The sequence below is a fragment of the Ursus americanus genome, chromosome 5 (assembly GCF_024610735.1).
Source record: "Ursus americanus isolate L20-20 chromosome 5, mUrsAme1.1.p, whole genome shotgun sequence".
NCBI classification, from domain to species: Eukaryota; Metazoa; Chordata; class Mammalia; order Carnivora; family Ursidae; genus Ursus; species Ursus americanus.
Window position 1 is genome coordinate 37,410,512 of NC_142131.1, and position 20,737 is coordinate 37,431,248.

Sequence of the window (20,737 nt, forward strand, 5' to 3'; positions counted from 1 at the left end):
AAAATCTTTGAAAAAAAAAAAGATGTGGTGTGTGTGTGTGTGTGTGTGTGTGTGTGTAATGCAATACTACTCAGCCATAAAAAAGAATGAGCTCTTGCTATTTGCAACATGAATGGCTCTAGAGAGTATAATGCTAAGCGAATGAAGTCTGTCACAGAAAAAGAAACACCACATGATTTCACTCATATGTGGTATTCAAGAAACACAATAAATGAACAAAGAAAAAAAAGAGACAAACCAAGGATCAGATTCTCAACTAGAGAACAAAGTGATAGTTACCAGAGGGGAGGTTGGTGGGGGATGGGTGTAATAGGTGAAGGAGATTACGAGTGCTCTAGATGAACACTGAGTACTGTGTAAGTTGTTGATCACCATATTGTATACCTGAAACTAATATAACACTGTATGTTAATTATACTAGAATTAAAAAAAAAAAAAAAAAAGACTAGGGGCACCTGGGTGGTACAGTCAGTTAAAATGTCAGACTCTTGGTTTGGGCTCAGGAAGAGATCTCTAGCCCTGCCTCAGGCTCTGCATTCAGTGCAGAGTCTGCTTGAGATTCTCTCTTCCTCTCCCTCTTACCCCCTACCCCCTCCCACCCCATGAGCTAGCTCTTTCTCTCTCAGATAAATAAATAAATCTTTTTAAAAAAAGACTATCATTTGAAATCTACCATAATTTTAAAAACCACACTTATAAACATAACGGAACAAAATTTAATGATGATGATATTCAAGCCAATGAATTCCTCTTCAGAAAAAAATATCTAGCTTATTTTCTGAGTTCTTTTGGAGAACTCACTAAAGACAAAAATCTACTTACATATTCCTTTTCCTTTTGATTCTATATCAAAGCACACTTTGCATACAAAATAGAAACAATTCAGAGGTCTTATTACCAACTGAAAAATAACAGTTCTTTCAAGCAATGTTTTCCCTTTAGCTATTAAGTAAAATTATAGAAAAATATTTTATCATTGAATAAATTCCTGAGCAATACCTTCAAGGAGCTACTTTTGACTCAGAATTACTTTTTCTTATTCATTCTAGGCTGATGAAACTTTGTTTTTCCCTAATAATCTCTGAAATTGTCTACTTACTGTGCATAAAAATTTTAGTTACCTTTTCCATGGGTATCTTATTTATTTTACATTTTATTCTCACTACTGTCAGATATTTCTGTCTGCTTAATATTCCCTGTTAAGAACTTTCACGTCTTTTTTCCCAAAAATATGTATATATCTTTAACCTATTTTATATTTAAAAATGCTAATAAGTAAATACATTAATTTTCACATGTGCTCAATCAAATTTAAGACCTCTGTATAGACTGGTATGAACTTACCACTTCCGTGAATTCATTACTTCCCAAATCCAGTCTTTCCAGTTGGGTCAGTCTATTCATGGTTCTATGCACAAGGGATTAATGAAGAATTGAATATACAAAAATATCAATTAAATGGAAGTTTTCAAAAGTAATAGTGTTAAACATTCTTATGTAATATCTAATTTTTCAGGTTTCACCATATTGACAAATATAATTTCTAAGAAAAATATTCTTTATTTAGTTTCTAAATAAAGTAAGTTATGAATTATTCTCTAACTTTGGCTTCTCATCAGGTCTTCATTTCTATTCATAAGTAGCCATAGTAAATTTAAACATACAGACCATAATACGAGTAACTGCTTTTCATTTTTTTCACAGAATAAATTTTCATATAATACCAATCAACTAATGAATTAGACTGTTTGGCAGCTACATAGTAATTAATACCATTTTTCAAGATTGGTTATACATTTGTAAAACTTCAAGATAGCTTAACTCTGAAAATTAATACTCAAAATTCTAAGAATAGTAAATACGACATTTCTTACCAGATTTCCAAATTAATTTCAATACAACTCAAAGTTTTATAAGAATCATAAATATGAATAAAGTTCACCTTTCACTTCCAACTTACTACCAATATTTCTCTGCAACTACAGCAACTTGAAAAATGTACAAAAACTCATTTCATGATGAAATAAACTAAATTGTGCTTTTATCTCTCCTTCAATATGGCATTTTAAAAACCTAAACTAATTAATTCAAACACATATGTGCATTCTTACATTGTTATTTTTAGAGAAACCTAGAATTTGATAGATTGAGGTACTACCAGCTACCCAGATAAAGAACTTCGTGCTGTAATTTTTTAGAATATGTCAAAATGAAAGCAAAATACAGTTACCATCATATTAGCCATATATTAATATGCTAATGACTTAAAATTAACATAATTTAAAACCAACAGGCTCCTTAAATTAAGACACAAGAACACAGACTATTTCTATCTTCTCTGGAAATTTAACAAATTAGAAAAAGTAAAATAAAACTCACTTAAAACATTTCTCTGGTTTTTCAGTGAAAAAACTAACATACATAAGAACACACATAACTGAGGGCGCCTGGGTGGCTCAGTTGTTTAAGCAACTGCTTTCGGCTCAGGTCATGATCCCAGGGTCCAGCCATCCATCAATCAATCAAGCCCGCAAATTGAGCTCCGTGCTCAGCAGGGAGTCTGCTTCTCCCTCCCCCTTTGTTCCTCCCCTGCACTTGTGGACCCGCGCTCTCTCTCAAATAAATAAATAAAAAATCTTTTAAAAATAATAAATATACAAATAAAAGAACACACACAACTGTAATGCCACTACGTTACTGGCCTAACATTAGAGGAAGCTATTTTTTCCCAACCCTTCCATTTTAAGTATGTCATTCTGTCAACATTCCTTTAACTTATTTCACAACACCAATTTTTCTCAAAGCTGCTTTATTTAACTTAAACTTATTAAGGGCCTGGTCTCAGGTACTATAAAGGACTGTAATTGTTTCCCTTACTCATAGCTGTCTTTGTCCAGAAAATCTCCAAGTCAGTTGTAGTTTGCTTCATAAAAAGCAAAAGGTATTTCCAGTATCTTTCTGAAGAAAGATGAGATACTATCATATTAAACTATATCCATAATACTATCCCAGGTAAACAACTGAGAAAAGTAGAGCGGTGTGAGGAGTATTCTTAAAATGACAAAAGAACACTGAAAGTCCACACGGAGCAGTTAAACACTGCAAAAAAGGGTAATACAAGAGTACAAAAAAGAAGTGGTGCACTGGAAAAATACAATTATGAATAACATCTTTAGAAAGTGAAGTTTTAAAACTGATCCAGGAAAAAGTGAATGACACTGTGTATGTAACAAAAAAAGAAATATAGTGTAAAATCCTCAAAATGTCTCCATCTCAACTTGCATTAGTTTATACTGGCAACTTTAGTTCTTCTAAGATACCTCAAAAGTCCAAGACAAAATTGCATGTTTTCATTTTCAAGTCTTTTCACTTAAGATCCAGCTTCCTACTTCAAGAAGACATTAAAAACAATATATCCCTCAAATTTTTTCCTGTTTACCTCTAAAATTTCTTTGTATTTGATTCCTTTTTATCATCTCTTCTTATGCCGCAGAGGAAAAAAAACATATCTTTTGTGTGCTTGACCCTGTGCCCTCTAGTACTTAGATGGCATTAAATTTCACTTAGCTACATATCTAAAACAGCTTTCCCACTGCTCTCATCTTTGATTATAAAAAGGTTCACTCACATAACCTGAATGCTCATGACTTTCGTAACATTTAAAACTACTGCCTCTTAATAGTTTGTGAGGTGTCAAAAGTATTAATCACAAGTCTTTAAAAGAGAGCATAAAGAATTATATTTGAAAACACATCAAACAGAGCCCAATTTAAACTTAAATAAGGAGATAAAATAATGAGTTAAAATTATGGTATCAGATAAGCCATATTAATTATACGCTGAGCTGTATCAGTAAACAATTTACATCTTATTCAAATCTCTTAGAAAGCAGTCAGTTTGAACTAAGGAGTCATCAATGCCAGTACCACATCTGTAAAGTATTTAAACCTTTTTGGATTTAATATGGATCATAATTCCCATTTTAATTTACACTCACAACCATCACTATAAACACCAACCATTTCTGCACTGAACAAGTATCAGCTAATAAATAATGTCTTCTGGGAATCAAAATTAGATATGCTCTTTGTCCTCCAAGAATTACATTCATCGGGAAGGTTACAGATACATGTGTGCATGCATGTAAGTTGGTCAGGTAAAAACGGGAGTAAAATGTATAAAAAAAATAAGACAAATGTGGTAAATTTCATAACAGATACAAATAAGATGCCACAGAAGTTGAGTAAGCAAAACTAACTCCTTGGGAACTGGAGATATCTCCCTTAAAAGGTAATAATTAACTCTTGGCAAATCAATCACAACAGAAATCAGCAAAGTTTTCTGTAAAGGATCAGAGAATAAATAATTTAGGCCTTTGTAAACAGTCTTTGTAACAATTACTTGACTTTAACACATTATAGAGCAAAAGGAGCCATAGACAATATGTAAATGAATAAATGTGTTTTCAATGAAACTTTATTTACACAAATAAACAGTGGGCCATATTTAACAAGATGGTAGTTTGCCAATGCCTACACTGTAAAAACGTAACAAGAATTCAGGAAGTTTTAATGTATTTTTTCAATAAATGGACACAGACTACAGTGTATTTGGAGTGTGTAGATCTGTTTTAGTTTTTTTTTTTTTTTTTAAACATTTTTTTTAAAGATTTTATTTATTTATTTGACAGAGATAGAGACAGCCAGCGAGAGAGGGAACACAAGCAGGGGAAGTCGGAGAGGAAGAAGCAGGCTCATAGTGGAGGAGCCTGATGTGGGGCTCGATCCCAGAACGCCAGGATCACGCCCTAAGCCGAAGGCAGACGCTTAACCGCTGTGCCACCCAGGCGCCCCGATCTGTTTTAGTTTTTATCTATTTGCTCTTGGAGTGCCATCTCTTCTTGATGTTAGCTTACCAGTAGGGGGCCCTCCACCCCACTTCTAATTTACAACAGACTATAAAACTGGACAAATTCTTAGAATTACAGTTACCAGACTTCACATGAAGACCCTAGAGATCTCACTAATGAATACTATCTAAGAGCTCCAGTATATGAACTGGGACCTCTATATGGGACTAGTGGGCTTTACAGACACATTTTGATATTTGTCATACAAGACCAAGTTTCAGAAAGCTATGAAATCACTATACCAACCACAGATGTGAAAGTTTTATATTCAATACCACTAATTAAAATATGACCACAAATGTCAGTCTTTTAAAAATAATTTTCACTCATATTTTAGATATTACAAAGTTAACATTTCTCTAAGGACTTAAGATTAAAAATTCTTGGGGTACCTGGCTGGCTCAGTCAGTAGAGTCGGTGACTCTTGATCTTAGGAATTATAAGGTCGAGCCCCACAATGGGGAAAGAGATTACTTAAAAATAAAATCTTCAAAAGAATTAAAAATTCTAATTTTAGAAAGAATAGCACTTTTACTTACTTGGGCAACATTTTCAACTGGTTTTCTCTAAGTTCTAATATCTGGAGTTTAGTTAATCTGGAAAACAAAATAACAAATCAAGCATCTATGACAAAGATAATAAATTTAATTACCAAAGTGATGTCATGATCTGAAGTTTTAAAGCAACCTAATTACAAAGTAAGAAAAGACGATTTCTGCTCCTCAGAACTAGTGTGTGGTGGAGGGGGGTAGTTAAACACTTCTAAACACATTTAAAGCACAAATTGGTTGTCCCTAAATATCAATCCTACAGCATTTCATGCAAACACACCTCCCCAAAATATTAGCCATTAGTAGATTAGAGAATAATTCAACTTCAGAGCCCAGCTCCAAAAGAAAAAAGAACAAGAGAGCCTAAGGGGACAAATTAAGGAGAAATCCTCTAGCCCTTCAATGATGCATATTCCAATAAAATTAAGGGAAAATGAGATTAGGTGGTCTAGAGCTGCTAACTCTAATGCCACAATGTCAATCATATTCCAATATATAAATGTATCAAATCAACATGCTGTATACCTTAAATTTACACAATGTTATGTGTCAAATATATTTCCATAAAAAAGTGGTCCAAATACCAGATACAGAAAAGGAATCTGAAAAGTACACTTTTTACATATTTATATATATATAATATATATGCATTATTACACACATACACATACATATATATGTATGTATATAATATAAGAAGAATGATAATGTGGCTCCCACAGGACAGTCACTGGGCTACAACAATGCCCAGAATTCTTTATTTCTTAATTGAAATGTAAACGACATACAACATTATTAGTTTCAGGTATCCAACATAATGTATATATGTATATACTGTGAAATGATCACTATAATCAATGTAGTTAACATCCATCACCATAGTTACCACAATTTTTTTTATGATGAGAACTTTTAGAATCTACTTTTCTTAGCAACTCCCGAAAACACAATCCAGTATTGCTGACTATAGTCAGCATCCTATACATTACATCCTCACAATTTATAACTGGAAATTTGTACTTTTTGACCACCTTTACCCGTATTGCCCACCTTCATCCCTGGCAACCACCAATCTGTTCTCTGTATCTATGAAGCTCGGGTTTTGTTTTGAGATTCCACATATAAGGGAGATCATACAGTATTTATCTTTATTTATAGACAAAAAGACGACTAAAATTAACATGTCATTGAAAAGCACTTACTCTACTAATTAGTTTTAAAACAATAATAATTTGATACCTATTAGTCATTCACTGATTCATCTTTTCATTTAAAAAAAAATTACTCAGAAACTATGGCAAGAATTACTCTATGTTCAGATATTTGTGGGATTGGGCCAATGGGGTGGGTCCCCAGAAACACACTTTCTTTTCTCCGGAATTTTGATTCTAATGGAGAAGACAGATAAATCAATAATTAGATCATTTTCAAATGTGATAAATGCTAAGAATAAAGCATTCTGTGTCCCAAATATATAGAAATTACCCACACTTAAACTATTTTTTGCATTGTTACAAAAAAACAATTCAAGTCGTAAATTACCTTCTTCTTCTAAATACTCACTGCTTATTATTTACTTGGGAAAATAAATTCAAAGACAAATAACAAGTTCTGAAAAAACTATAAAAACCACATGGTTTGGAAATAATTACAAAAGAAGAGCAAAAGAAGAGCCTATGAAAGTGTAATTAATAGTATAACTAAAGCAACTTGTAGTTTTGTAAACTTTATAAGCACTAACAAGAAAAGGTTTTAAGAGAAACTGTAATTTACCTGCCAAAATTAGCTGGCAAGAACTCAAGGAAAGCATCATTTAGATATAACTGGGTTAGGTTTAACAGCTGAGAAAATCCATCAGGAAGCCTATATAAAATATACCAGAATTTAAGTTAAATTAATATACAGAATTTCAGTCTCATAGAATCTCTCTAAGAATCTGTCTAACCAAGACATGTTCTTAACAGATAACACCTTTTTACTTTAATGAGGGACCCTCAAACTTAGATTTCCTTTTTGTAATAATTTACCTGTTTCAATGTTTATAACTTCTTCTCTTTGTAAATAGGAAATCAGACAGTATTTGTCTAAAGAGGATAAAATGTGCACAAAAAGTTCAACTATGAATGAACCACAATACACAGAAATGTATTTAGGACCTAACTAACACATCAGCAGGCACTCTTGAAATTTGCTTTATCTACACCAATCCAAAGGACTAGATAAGGAATTCCAAACCTTGACAGTATTGACTTTTGGGGCTGGATAATTCTTTGTGGTGAGGAGGCTGTCTTCTGCACTGCAGTGTTTAGCAGCAACCCTGGCCTTTATCCACTAGAAGCCAGTAGCACCACCCACCACCATAGGTTTTAAAGCCCCAAATTATCTTTAGAATTTACCAAATGACCCTTGGGAGCAAAATCATTCCCATTTGAGAACCACTAGTTCAGAATTATTTTCAATTTCAACATCTGGCCCTTAAATAACCAAATAAAGACTGCATAATTTTATAATAAGCAAATGAGAAGAAATAATACAAAAAGCTGAAGGACGTTTTAAAGCCATCTGAGAACCTACATGTATTAGCTTCCCTTTATTTCCTCTGGTTTACAAAAGAAATTCTAGATCTACAATTGGATGCTAGAGCAATATTTTTAGCTAAAGATAAAACATCATCAGTACATGTTTTTCCTGGATTTTAAAAAGTACAAGGTTCTCTTGCAGTGAGACCTCTCAGTCTTTGACTCCTCTTGTTTCTCCCCTATGTCACATTCCTTTATCTACCACAGCAGATCAACGTTTGGAAATACTCATTAAATACTGTACTGTAATACATGAAAGCTGGTTTCAGTTTCTGACTTAGCTCTATTACACCAGGCTCTACTGCTCATATTTGCATCACCATTCCATTTTTGCAAAACTTAACATTCTGGTGTCAGGAAAGCGTTCGTTCTATTTATAGCCATCACCATCATAAAAGAACATTTATGACCTCTAGTATATGGTGCCACCAATCACATGGTTTTTCTTTTTGTTGCTCTTACCTTCCTGATCTTTCAGTTTCTTTTAGTATTTTCGAAAGTTTTAGTGTGCTACGCAGCTGATTTGTGAGTGAAGATATCCTTACATAGTGCAAGTATCACTGAGGGAGGAGACCTGGATTCTAGCCTCATTTCTGACACAAACTATCTATGAGACCTGGAGTGAAACGCTCGCTTTATCTGTTTGGATGTCTAATTTACCTTTGTAAAATATGGGCTTAGAAAAATGATTTAAAAGGTTTCATTTAAATCTAAAACTGAAATTTTGTATAGATTCAATTACTCATTAAAAATACAGAAAGTGATTTTCTACTACTAATTCAAAGCTGTTTTATTCACAAAATTAACTTGTAATTCAACTAAGAACTTACTTGGAAATAGGGTTTACACTGGCCTCCACAACTGTCAAAACTTTACAATTTTTTATATTTTCTGGAAACTCCTGTATTCCTATAAAGTGAACAGATAATTAATAATCAAATTAAAAGGATCTATTACAAAGGATAAAATGACAACAAAATTCATTACTGTTTACCTTGCAAGTTCAAAATTTACCAACTAGGATCTAGACAAACTGACATCAGCCAAACAGAACTCTATAACAATTTCTCTCTTTTCTCTTTCATCTTTTGTTCATGTGCCTCTTTATAACTGCCAATTATTAGTTTTACCTCCCTTTTCTTCTCTTAGCTCTGAATATTAGTGTCTTCTCTATTTGATGATGTTAAGAATATAAAATACAGAACACTTAAGCAGTCTTTCTGGTTTTCTGACATAAAAAGATGCATTACTTTTTTTAATGCTGGGCTCTAGCATACATATAAAATGACAAAGCTGAGAACAAAGCTGAAGGTAGAAGTAGGAGAAAATCTACATTTGATATGCCAGCAGATATGCATGATGGCAGTTGCTGACCAATACTTCAGTAAAATACCATATAAATGCTAGAACAAGCCAGATTACAGTAAACTTTCTAAGCACTTACTCTTATTTCCTCAAATTATCTCAGCAAAAATAGAGTAACAATAATTTGTGAACTAAAAATAACCCACAAATGTCAAGTAGCAATGTTATAATCCAGACTAACAGAATGCTAAAACCTTTTTAAAATATTATAAAAATTCTGTTAAGACTCCTTCCTGTACTAACACGGCATGAATATTCAACTTAGTTGACATTAAAGGATCATTTAAACTTCTTTCAACTTCATTACTGTACCATTCTAGGTAAGCAAGTTTACCACAGTGCCAAATACAGAATCTCAGGTGACCAAAAATTAGTGATGCAAAATCGCCAACTGGCAAATACTACAGTAATAACTGTTCAGTTAAAACTCATCAGCAAATGTTAGTATCAGTGGGTAAAATAATGATGAAAAATAGGATACTAATATACTTTCAATGTTTCTCCCAAAAAGATACTTATTAATTGCAAAAGGAAAAAAGCAATTACAGTAAAGAAATATCAAAGGCACCATCTTAAATTGCTTCAAAGTCAGCATCACCAGTTAGCAACATCATGTGTCACCAAATCTAAGATGCACTGGGAAGAGATGCAATACCAGTATTGTCTTATTATTGCCAAAAACATATTCTTTGCTTAATCATAAGCAAACATCAAACAAATCCAAATTTAGGGAAATTTTACTATATAGCTAGCCAGTAAACTTTGAAACTATCAAGGTCAAAAGAGACAAAGGAAGACTGAGGAACTAACTACCCAGGTAAGAGGAGACCCAAGAGTACAATTGGGGGACTGTATCAATGTCAATATCTCTCTTGTTCTAGAATATTACAAAACATTACCACTGGGGAAACTAGGTAACAACTCTGCAATTTTTGTTACAACTGTATCTGAATTTACAATTACCTCAATAAAAATTCAACTAAAGAAATCTGGGCTCAATGACTCCTAAAGGGAAGGTTTTATTACCATTGTTATTATGACAAATTCAATTTCTCTAACAGTCAAGATAACTCATTTTTTCAATTTCAGTTTTAGGAACTTTTGCTGGAATTTATAGAGTTCCTATAAATCTTCAAATTAGCAAATATAAACAATAATGGATCTCGAATGATATTAAGGAATTACTGTTAGCTGTTTTTTCTTCAAGTATGACAATAGAGTGGTTTCATCTTGAAATACTTATATATGAAAGAGGTTGTTTGTGACTTGCTTTAAAATAATCAGAAGTGAAGGGGCACCTGGGTGGCTCAGTCAGTTAAGCAGCCAACTCTTGGTTTCAGCTCAGGTGATGATCTCAGGGTTGTGAGTGTGGGGTTCCACACTCAGCACAGAGTGTGCTTGAGATTCCCTCTCTCCATTTCCCTCTGCCCTTCCCCACCCCATTCACTCTCGCTCTCTTAAATAAATAAATAAATAAATAAATAAATAAATAAATAAATAAATAAATCTTAACAAAAACTATCAGGGATGGCAAAGTGGGAGGTACAGATGAAGGTATACTAGGAGGTATTCAATATAATGATATATGCTGAAGTTGGTTGATGATAGGTACACCAGATTTTACCACTGTTCAGTTACTAGAAACAGACTCAGAGACAAAAGAAAAGAACTTTAAAACAGTTAGTGTACTTAAGGGGGAAAAAATGAACAAAATGGTGAAGAGGAAAAGGTTAAACTTAAGAAATAAATGGAAACTTCACAAATAAAATATTGTATCCGAATGAAAAATACAGGACAGGATTTAAAGAAGACTGGGGTGCCTGGGTGGCTCAGTGGGTTTAGTGTCCAACTTCGGCTCAGATCATGATCTCAGGTTCCTGAGATTGAGTCCCTCATTGGGCTCTGTGCTCAGTGGGGAGTCTGCTTATCCCTCTCTGTCTTCCCCTCCCCCCTCATGCTCTTTCTCTCTCTCAAATAAAATCTTAAGAAAAAAAAAAGCTTACCCACTGTAGGAGAAAATTTCAGTCAGCCAGAAGACATGGCAACAGAAATTAACCAATATGAAACACAGCGAAAAAGTAGAATGAAAAAATATCAACATAACTGAGAATACATGGGACAATGTCAAGCAGGCTAACATATATTTACCTATCTTTAGAAGTTTACCACCCTACTGCTAAGAAAACATGCTCTCTGGGGGGAAAAACTGCCTCTCTTTTTCACTAGCCGAACAGGACATGGCACAGAGTTATAAATGTCACTAGATACTTCCAAACTCTCTTCCAGAGTGGCAATACCAACTTTCACACAATACCTATTTATACATATTCTTGTCAACATTTGCTATTGTCTTTACATGCCAATATAAGGGGTTGAACTTCACCAGCAATAATATAAATGTATATTTAAATTAAAGCTAGATATTCTTGATATTTTCTAGTGATATTCAATATTTTCATGTGTTTATTGATGATTTTTATTTCTTCTTCTTTGAACTCCCTGTTTATTTTCTTCTATTAGATTATTCTTTCATTATTGATTGTAAGCATTCTTTAGAAATACTAGTATATCAAAATTTTCTCACAGTTTGTCATGTATTATTTATTTAGTTATATAGAAATTTCATTCCTTTACCACTGTACTTTTTTTAAAATTAATTTATTTATTAGAGAGAGAGAAAGAGAGAGAAAAGGAAGGAGAGGGAGAGAGAGAATCTTAAGAAGGCTCCATGCTCCCCACAGAGCCCGGACATGGGGCTCGATCTCATGACAGTGAGATCCTGATCTGAGCCAAAATCAAGAGTTGGACACTTAATTAACTGAAACATCCAAGTCCCCCTACTGTACTCTTTATATCTTGAATAAGATCTCTTTCCTATCTCAAAGTCACAAAAATATTCTCCTACATTTTCCAATAATTTTGTTTTTCATATTATTATCCTTAATTAATTTGCAATTTATTTTAGTACATATTATGAAGAAGCCTTTTTTTTTCTATTTCCCATATAAAACCACTGTTCCAATGCTAACAAGATATTTTTCTTATTCCATTGATTTTTAGAGGCACCTCTGTCATATTTCAGACTCTTTCATGGTTATGTTTCCTGACAGTCTTTCCTTTTAGATCCTTCTACATATCTATTCCATAGTTTTATGCTTTCTTCCATTTAGGTTGTACTGCACGTTTTCTATAAAGTTCATTTCTAGGTATGTGTCATAGAGCGGCTGCATTAATGGACTCACTTCCTATACCACTCCCTACAATGTGATCCTTCAACTACTCCCATCAAAATATTAAGTATAATTTCCCTATCTCCCGATTCCGGGCTCAGCCATGTATTCTGCTTTGGCCACTGAAACATTAGCCAAGTTGATGAAATTGAGGGTTTAAATAAGCTCTATGACTAATTTCCACTAGTTCTCAGGGTCCTCTTATTGTTCTGTGAGAAACATGGCTGGGATGGTTTGGGCCAGCCTGATAGAGGATGAGATCTATGGCAGAGAAATTCCTGTCAGCCCAACACAGGATCCCAACATTATGATTTAGTCTTTATCTAATTTTGTTATCAAAGTTGTATTTTACACTTACGAACAGAGTTGTGTACTTTCCCCCATACTCTAATCTATAGAATAATTTTTATAAATTAGGGATAATCCCAATTCCATGAAGGTTTAGCCAAATTTGCTCTTTAAAGTAGGTATGGTGGTTTTTCTGACTATCCAATTTAATATTGTATTCACTGGTCTTTTCAAGTTTTCTGCTTGAGTTGATTTTGCAAATTTACTTTTCATTTCATCTAAGTTTTAAAATTTAGTGGCTTTAGAGGTGCCTGGGTGGCTCAGATAGTTAAGGGTCTGCCTTCAACTCAGGTTACGATCCCAAGGTCCTGGGATCGAGCCCTGCATCTGGCTCCCTGCTCAGCGAGGAGTCTGCTTCTCCCTCTGCCCTCCCCCTGCTCATTCTCTGTTGCTTTCTATCTCTCAAATAAATAAACACAATCTTTAAAAAAAAATAAATAAAACTTAGTGGCTTTATAGTATTCATTCTTTTTGAGTGAAAAGCCACTTTTTAATAAAATGATGGTAACAGGACTATGAGAGATGTTGCTTTTTTTTTTTTTTTAAGACTTTATTTATTTATTTGACAGAGATAGAGACAGCCAGCGAGAGAGGGAACACAAGCAGGGGAAGTGGGAGAGGAAGAAGCAGGCTCATAGTGGAGGAGTCCGATGCGGGGCTCGATCCCATAATGCCGGGATCACGCCCTGAGCCGAAGGCAGACGCCTAACCGCTGTGCCACCCAGGCGCCCCGAGAGATGTTGCTTTAAGAGGGATGCGGGACAGAAGAATTTTCTTATTAATGGTAATAAAAACTTAAAAACCCTGTTCGAAGTCACAAAATTGGAACTACTGATCTATAAAGCATCCCTTTTACCTAGAAATTTAATATTTCAATTACACATTTTAGGGTATGTACACAATGAATTACTTAATAGTTTATGTGTTTCTTCTATTACTGTTCGAAGGTTTTGTTTAGGTTGACTTGATTTTCTGATCAGTATATTGTCTTTGAACAGCAAACATTTGCTAAATTTGATTTACTACCAATAACATCCATATTTTTTACATTAATTTTATTCCTTCTTCTTATCTCTCATTCATTTACATACAAATATTTGTAGTCTTCAGAAGTTAAATGTTTATCTGTCTTTTAAATAACAATTTGTCTCAAGTGGTAATTCTATAGGATACACTAAAATAACTCTAATACATTAAAACAGTACCCCTTTGCTAAACTGACTTAATACTTTAAAAAATGTGTATGGGGGTAGCAGCAGGGTTCCCAGGGCAGATTTGGTACTCAGGGGCCAGAAGTGGGAGACATGGAGGAAAAAGGGCAAAAAAGGCAGTGAGTATGGATTATTATGATAAATGTACTATGAACATCTGCTTTAAAAAAAAATCACTCTCTAAACATATATTTCATTTCTCTTATGTAAACACTAAAGAATGGAATTAGTTATATGCCTACTGATGTGGTGAATTACACGGATTAATTTTCAAATATTGAAGGAGCTTTGGATATCTGGAGTGGGTCCCACTTGGTTGTGGTGTATTCTATTTTTTTTTTTTTAAGATGTATTCATTTGACAGAGAATGAGCGCTCACACAAGCAGGGGGAGCAGCAGGCAGAGGGAAAGGAAAAAGCAGGCTCCCTACTGAGCAGAGCGCCCGATGTGGGGCTCCATCCCAGGACCCTGGGACCACGACCTAAGCCACAGGCAGACGCTTAACCATCTGAGCCACCCAGGTGCCCCATGATGCATTATTCTTACCAAGCACATCTTTTAAAATAAAACATTTAGAGGAAGAACAGGGGAAGCACATTCCACGGTTTTCACTAGCACCCCACTTCATTTCAAAAAATTTAGCTAAATATCTCATTTCTTTGGACTTTAAGTCCTTAAAGTATCATGAAATCATCTACATAAAAAATATTATCCAAGAGCTATAATATTTTTAGTACATGATAAAGTCTATGTAAGGACCAATGAGTACAGTATGTTCTACTGATCTAAACTTTTATATGGAGAAAGAATAATTTCGAGAGTTCTATATTAGATTTCTATAATTTTAATATTTAATGGAAAGTAATGCTTTTATCACCTTCCACAAATACATATACTTAATATTTTAAAAAATTTAAAGTACTTTATTCTGTAGCATAACCAGTAAAAGTAACCAGTAAAAGTAACCAGTATCTGTGAAATAAGTAATTCTAAATCATCTCCAGCTTTCAGATACACAGTAATAATTTTTCCTTAAAGGAGTATATTGAAATACTTATGAGTTTTCTTTTACAAACTGCTAGCATTGTATTTACTATGACTTTAATTCTTACAGTTTTTAAATCTGTATCTCTGGTTCCCTGCCCTCCCCTTAACTCCAAATAAGAATTTTCAAATGCCCTTTAGGTATTGCTTGGGTATCTCTAACAAAACACGGCCCAAACTGAAATTACCTATACTCTGCACTATTCAGCAAATATGTACCAACTACATACAATGTAAAACACTATTATAGACTATAAATACTAAGACATGGTTCCTTTTCTTGAGAAGCTAAAATGTAGCAAAGAAAAGTATTTTCATCCTACTCATTTCTTTCCTTCCTCAGTAGTCTTTCTTCTCAGGATCATCTGTACCTTTCTCCTCTTCTTCCAGGTCTCTTAATGTTGGGTTGCCACTAGGACTCATTCTTTTGGTCTCTTTTCTTTCACACTCATGCCCTTAGTGACTGTATTTAACCTCTGGCTTTATATACCATCTATATGCTGACAACTCCCGCTTATGTATAGCTAGCAGAGTTCCCTCTTGACTGAAAACTCCGGACCCCTGTGAATAAATAGGTATCTTATTTCAAATATAACATGTCCAAAAATGACCTGATTTTTTCTACTAAAAATTACAACTCCCATAGATGACCCCATCTTGGCTGTCAGCAACTCTGTCCTTCCACTTGCATAGACCAATATGACTGAGGGGATCTTTATCTCTTATCTCATGTCCCACATTCAATCCATCTTAAAATCTTGTCAATTCAACTTTCAAGTACATTTAGAGTCTGTTCCCATCTCACTGCTTCTATCACTATCACCAGAGATGACTGAAATAGCAGCCCAACTGTACCCACAATGTTTCTACATACAGACAGTCTAAGACTTTAAAACACAAATCAGATCATGCTCTGATCAATATGCTCAAAGCTTTCCAAATGATTCCAGGTCATTTAGAGTAAATGTCAAAAAACATACTAATGCTTACTAGGCTCTATCTCTCTGACCTCTACTCCTCTCACTCTCCCATCTTGCTTACTATGTTTTAGCTTCCATGGTCTTCTGTTTCGCAACATACTATGGACACTCGCACCTTACCAACTTTACATGGGCTGTTCCCTCTTTCTGGTACATTCTACATGGCTAACTTCTGAAGTCTTTGTTCATGTCACTTTCTTAGTGAGGCCTACTCTCAGTGCTTGTATTAGCCAGTCTTCAAAGATGGCTCATTTTATCCTTAATATATGCAGAACCTGAATTTTATCATGAATGACTTCTTAATTCTCTAACAATTCCAAGTATCTTCCCCTTTTTCATTCTCACTTGAATCTAACAGTGTTCGTTCTTTGCAATAGACCATTTTTATAAGACTTTGTTACTCAAACTTAATAAAATGAAAACACTAGATTAGATATTACAAAATGTGGCTTTCCTCTTTGTATTACTGTTGCTTAATTACAGAAGAACTCTTTCTTTACTGATGGGAAAGAGAATATACTTCCTGACATTTAGGAGCTGGCCTGGTCATGTCTAGCTACTTGGCATTCAAAGGGACATCTTGGTATTCTCTTGTTGAACTACATGATTTCAAAGAGTATCAACATCAGACCAGGCCATTCTTTGACCATGAAATATCAAAACAAAAGCAAATACGTACAGTTAACCTTTAAACAACATGGGTTTGAATGGTGCAAGTCCACTTAACCATGAATTTTTTTTACAGTACTGTAAATGTATTTTATGATTACAGTAACATTTTCTTTTGTCCAGCTTACTTTATTGTAAGAATATAATATATAATACATACAACATACTACAACACATGTTGTATGTTATTTATATAATATATATATATGTTGGGGTAAGAGTTCTAGTCAACAGTATGCTGTGAGTATAGTTAAGTTGGTGGGGGAGGGGGAGTTAAAAGTTATACACAAACTTTCAACAGTGTAGGGGGTTGACGCTCCTAACCACCACATCATTCAAGGGTCAACTATAATCATGTCTGAACAAATATGAACATTGTCCAAAATACAAAATACCAAACAACCCCTTCTCCTAACTATTGAATGACTGCTGTTTCTTTGTCTATTACAACTTTAGACTTGTTCTAATCTACCCTCGCTACAGATAAAATTAAAATTCCCAACCATAGGGGTGCCTGGGTGGCTGAGTTGGTTGAATGTCCAACTCTTGGTTTCAGCTGAAGTTGTGATCTCATGGGACCTCATGGGCTCTGAAATAAGCAGGGAGTCTGCTTGAAGACTATTTCCCTCTACCACTCCCTTTACTCCCACTCTCTCTCTCTCTAAATAAATCTTAAAAAAAAAAAAAAAGACTCCCAATCATAGAACTACCCCTACTTCTTGACACCATCCAGAGCAAAACCTCATATTCTTTTTTTTTTTTTAACATTTATTTATTTATTTATTAGACAGAGAGAGACAGCCAGTGAGAGAGGGAACACGAGCAGGGGAAGTGGGAGAGGAAGAAGCAAGGCTCCTAGTGGAGGAGCCTGATGTGGGGCTTGATCCTGGAACGCCAGGATCACGCCCTGAGCTGAAGGCAGACACTTAACAATTGCGCCACCCAGGCGCCCCAAAACCTCATATTCTTAAACCCTCCCCCATATCACCAAATGTTATAAGAAGTCTTTTTTTTTTTTTTTTAACCCTTTAGTATGGGTTTTTGTTCACTGCATCAAGTAATAAACCCGAACTGTTCAACCACAGGTGAGTTCCTGGTGATCTCTGCTGGGAGGGCATCAATACTCGTTATATTAATTACAGAACATAAGTTAATACTGGTTCCTTACTGTTTCTGCACTTGAAAGGCTATGGTAATAAACAGTACAGAATAGAACAGTGAGTTCCAGTCAAAACAGTCTAAACCAGGAATTGCAAGCTCAAATAACTATACTGGCCAAGGGGTAACAGATGTATGATTTGACCAGGTGTAACACTAGAGATAAGGCCTATGGTAAGGTATAGTGAGTGAACACCCCAGTTACAGTCTACATTACTAACATAGCTGGCAGTGACCAGTGATCACTGGTCTAAATATTTTTAAGTTCTACGTTAGTTTAACACACGGTTTTTCTTCTTTCATGATCTTGAACAAACTGATTTATTGAAAGAGCTCAACTTAACTATTAAGCACGTTAGCAATTTCAGAAATTTGAAAACACAGGAGAAAAATACAGTGGCTAATTTTCCTCATAATCAATTTAACTTCTTTGAGCTTAAACTGAAGAGCCTTTTCTAGCAGTTGGTCCCTAATCATCAGATCTTCTCAGGTTCAATGAACTGCTTTCTGTTTTCACCACAAACTTTCAATTCATTCTTCCAGGGCTTTTTGACTCAATTAAAAAGAAAGGCCTTATTTAACCTCTCTAGCATTCCCCTATCAGAACTATCTGAGCTATTCTTGCTGGTTTCTCTGCCTTATAATTTCCTGGCTTTCTATTTTCTGTGCTCAGACAGATGAATTAACAACTAGGTTAGTCTTCATTTCTTTTATCTCCCTTTCCCTACCAGCTTTCCCAATCAACCACCTAGCAGAATGTTTTAATCATCATCCTCATTAGTCTTCTCAAGAAGCATAGGCATTTGAACACAAGAAATAATTATTTCTCAAACACTAGTTGCTTTTTGCAATGACTTGGGACAGCAGCATGGTGACTTTTTATTTCTTTAAAAAACTAACAATAAAGCAAAACTTTAGCCACAAAAGGAAGAGCAAATTAAACTAATTTACATTTCAGAGCAGGTGCATTTAGATATGAGTTTAAGACAAAAAGGAGAAAAAAACAAGCAAACAACAAAAAAAAAGGCAAGGGACTGATTATGACACTTATAAATAAAAAGCATAAAAGAAATAGAAGAAAAAATAGATAAGTCAATTTAATTTTTAGTGAAAATACATTGTAAGATTTCACTGACAGCAATCACTAATGTCATTCTCTTTCTGGGTTTGAGTGCTTATCTTAAATCTTCTCACCATATATAAATTATTTCCAATTCCTCAAAAACACAGGCTGATACAATCACATGAAACAGGTTTTCAATATAATCAACAAAAAAACTGCTGAAACTAGAATAAAAAAAGAGAAACACTACAGTCCAATAGGTTGTCATAATTCAAACACACTATTCTTTAAGAAGTTGCATGGAAGTCTAAGATATTAAGGATGCTGCTGCATCATAATTGCATCATCCTCAATTCACAGCAATAAATCCAGAGTTAATGTATTTTTCAGGAGATCCATGCAAGCATGTTCATTACTGAGCCAAGTATTATTTTCATACCATGAATAGTGGTAGCAGTTTGCCGGCCTTTCCCAGGTGCATACAATTGTATTAGTAATAGTCAAGATTACTTCAGATCTCTTTCCTTATACTTTAACATTTTCCATTTAAAAAAATCAAAAAAGTAGAAAACACCCTTTTGGGATGGAATATTAAACTTGATGACCTCTAATATCACAATTTCATACTTCTGTAATACTATGGAGTTGACTTAACTATTAGCATATGGAGAGCTACAATGACAGTGGATTAAATTCTTTGAAATTTATCAATACTTGTCACTCTAAAAAAGCACCAAGGATTGAAACTCATTTCAAACTGCCCTTAAAGATAAGTTTCAAACTGAAAAAATCTATTTAACCTAAATAAAATCATGAGGGGAAAAGTCACACAAATTAAAAACCAATTGACCTGACTCTTCAAAATGGCAATGTCATGAAAAACACAAAAAGATGGGCAAACTGTTCCTGATTTTAAAAGATTGAAGAGACATTATTGAATGCTATGTCATCTTTAACTGGGGGATGGAGGGAAAATAGCTAAAAAGGGCATTTTTAAGCAACAGGGAAAATGTGATGTCAAATTTCTTGAAGGTGATAATGATATTGTGGTTATGTGTAAGGATTTCCTTGTTCTTGGGACATGCTTCTTCCAATACTTAAAGATAAAGTTCATGTCTGCAACTTAAAATTTTAAATAGGTTTACCAAAGAGAAATTTTATATAAGCAACAACATATCTTTTCCCTGAACATATTTAAATTCATATATATTTTTAAAAGAGAAAAAAAGCAAACATGGCAAAATGCTAAAAGTGGGTGAATCCATGAGTGTTCTGTCAATTTTTATGTAGGCTTTTTATTTGGCTATGAAATTTTTGAAATAAATTGGAAGAAAACAGGATATAAATGAATCCAATCTAAGTAGTAATTAAATTCTAAATTTATTTAAAAAACACAAATTTTTCATATCACAGGAAAAAAAAATTCTTTTAAGTAGGTTCCACACTCAACATGGGGCATGAACTCACACCCTGAGATCAAGACCTGAGACCAAGAACTGAGATCAAGGTTCGAATGACTGAGCAACCCAGGTACCTCCAAATAATGGCAAATTTTTAACCTGAAAATTACATGTTTCAACAGAAGTTTAAAAAATTACAAGTTTTAAACTAAAATTTATTGGCTATTGAC

The 20,737-nt window shown here is 34.1% G+C and overlaps 1 protein-coding gene across 13 annotated transcripts in view; it reads right to left on the minus strand.

The window, feature by feature from the left end:
- The window catches only part of ERBIN (erbb2 interacting protein), a 125,524-nt gene that overhangs the window by 53,088 nt on the left and 51,699 nt on the right, over positions 1-20,737 (minus strand). For all 13 annotated transcript variants that reach the window (XM_087862117.1, XM_045794248.2, XM_045794247.2 and 10 more), the window contains 4 exons: positions 8,870-8,948; positions 7,234-7,323; positions 5,449-5,505; positions 1,345-1,408 (listed from right to left, as the gene is read on the minus strand). In XM_087862117.1, coding sequence (XP_087718243.1) covers positions 1,345-1,408; positions 5,449-5,505; positions 7,234-7,323; positions 8,870-8,948 — 290 coding nt within the window. The remainder of the gene's footprint in view (positions 1-1,344; positions 1,409-5,448; positions 5,506-7,233; positions 7,324-8,869; positions 8,949-20,737) is intronic.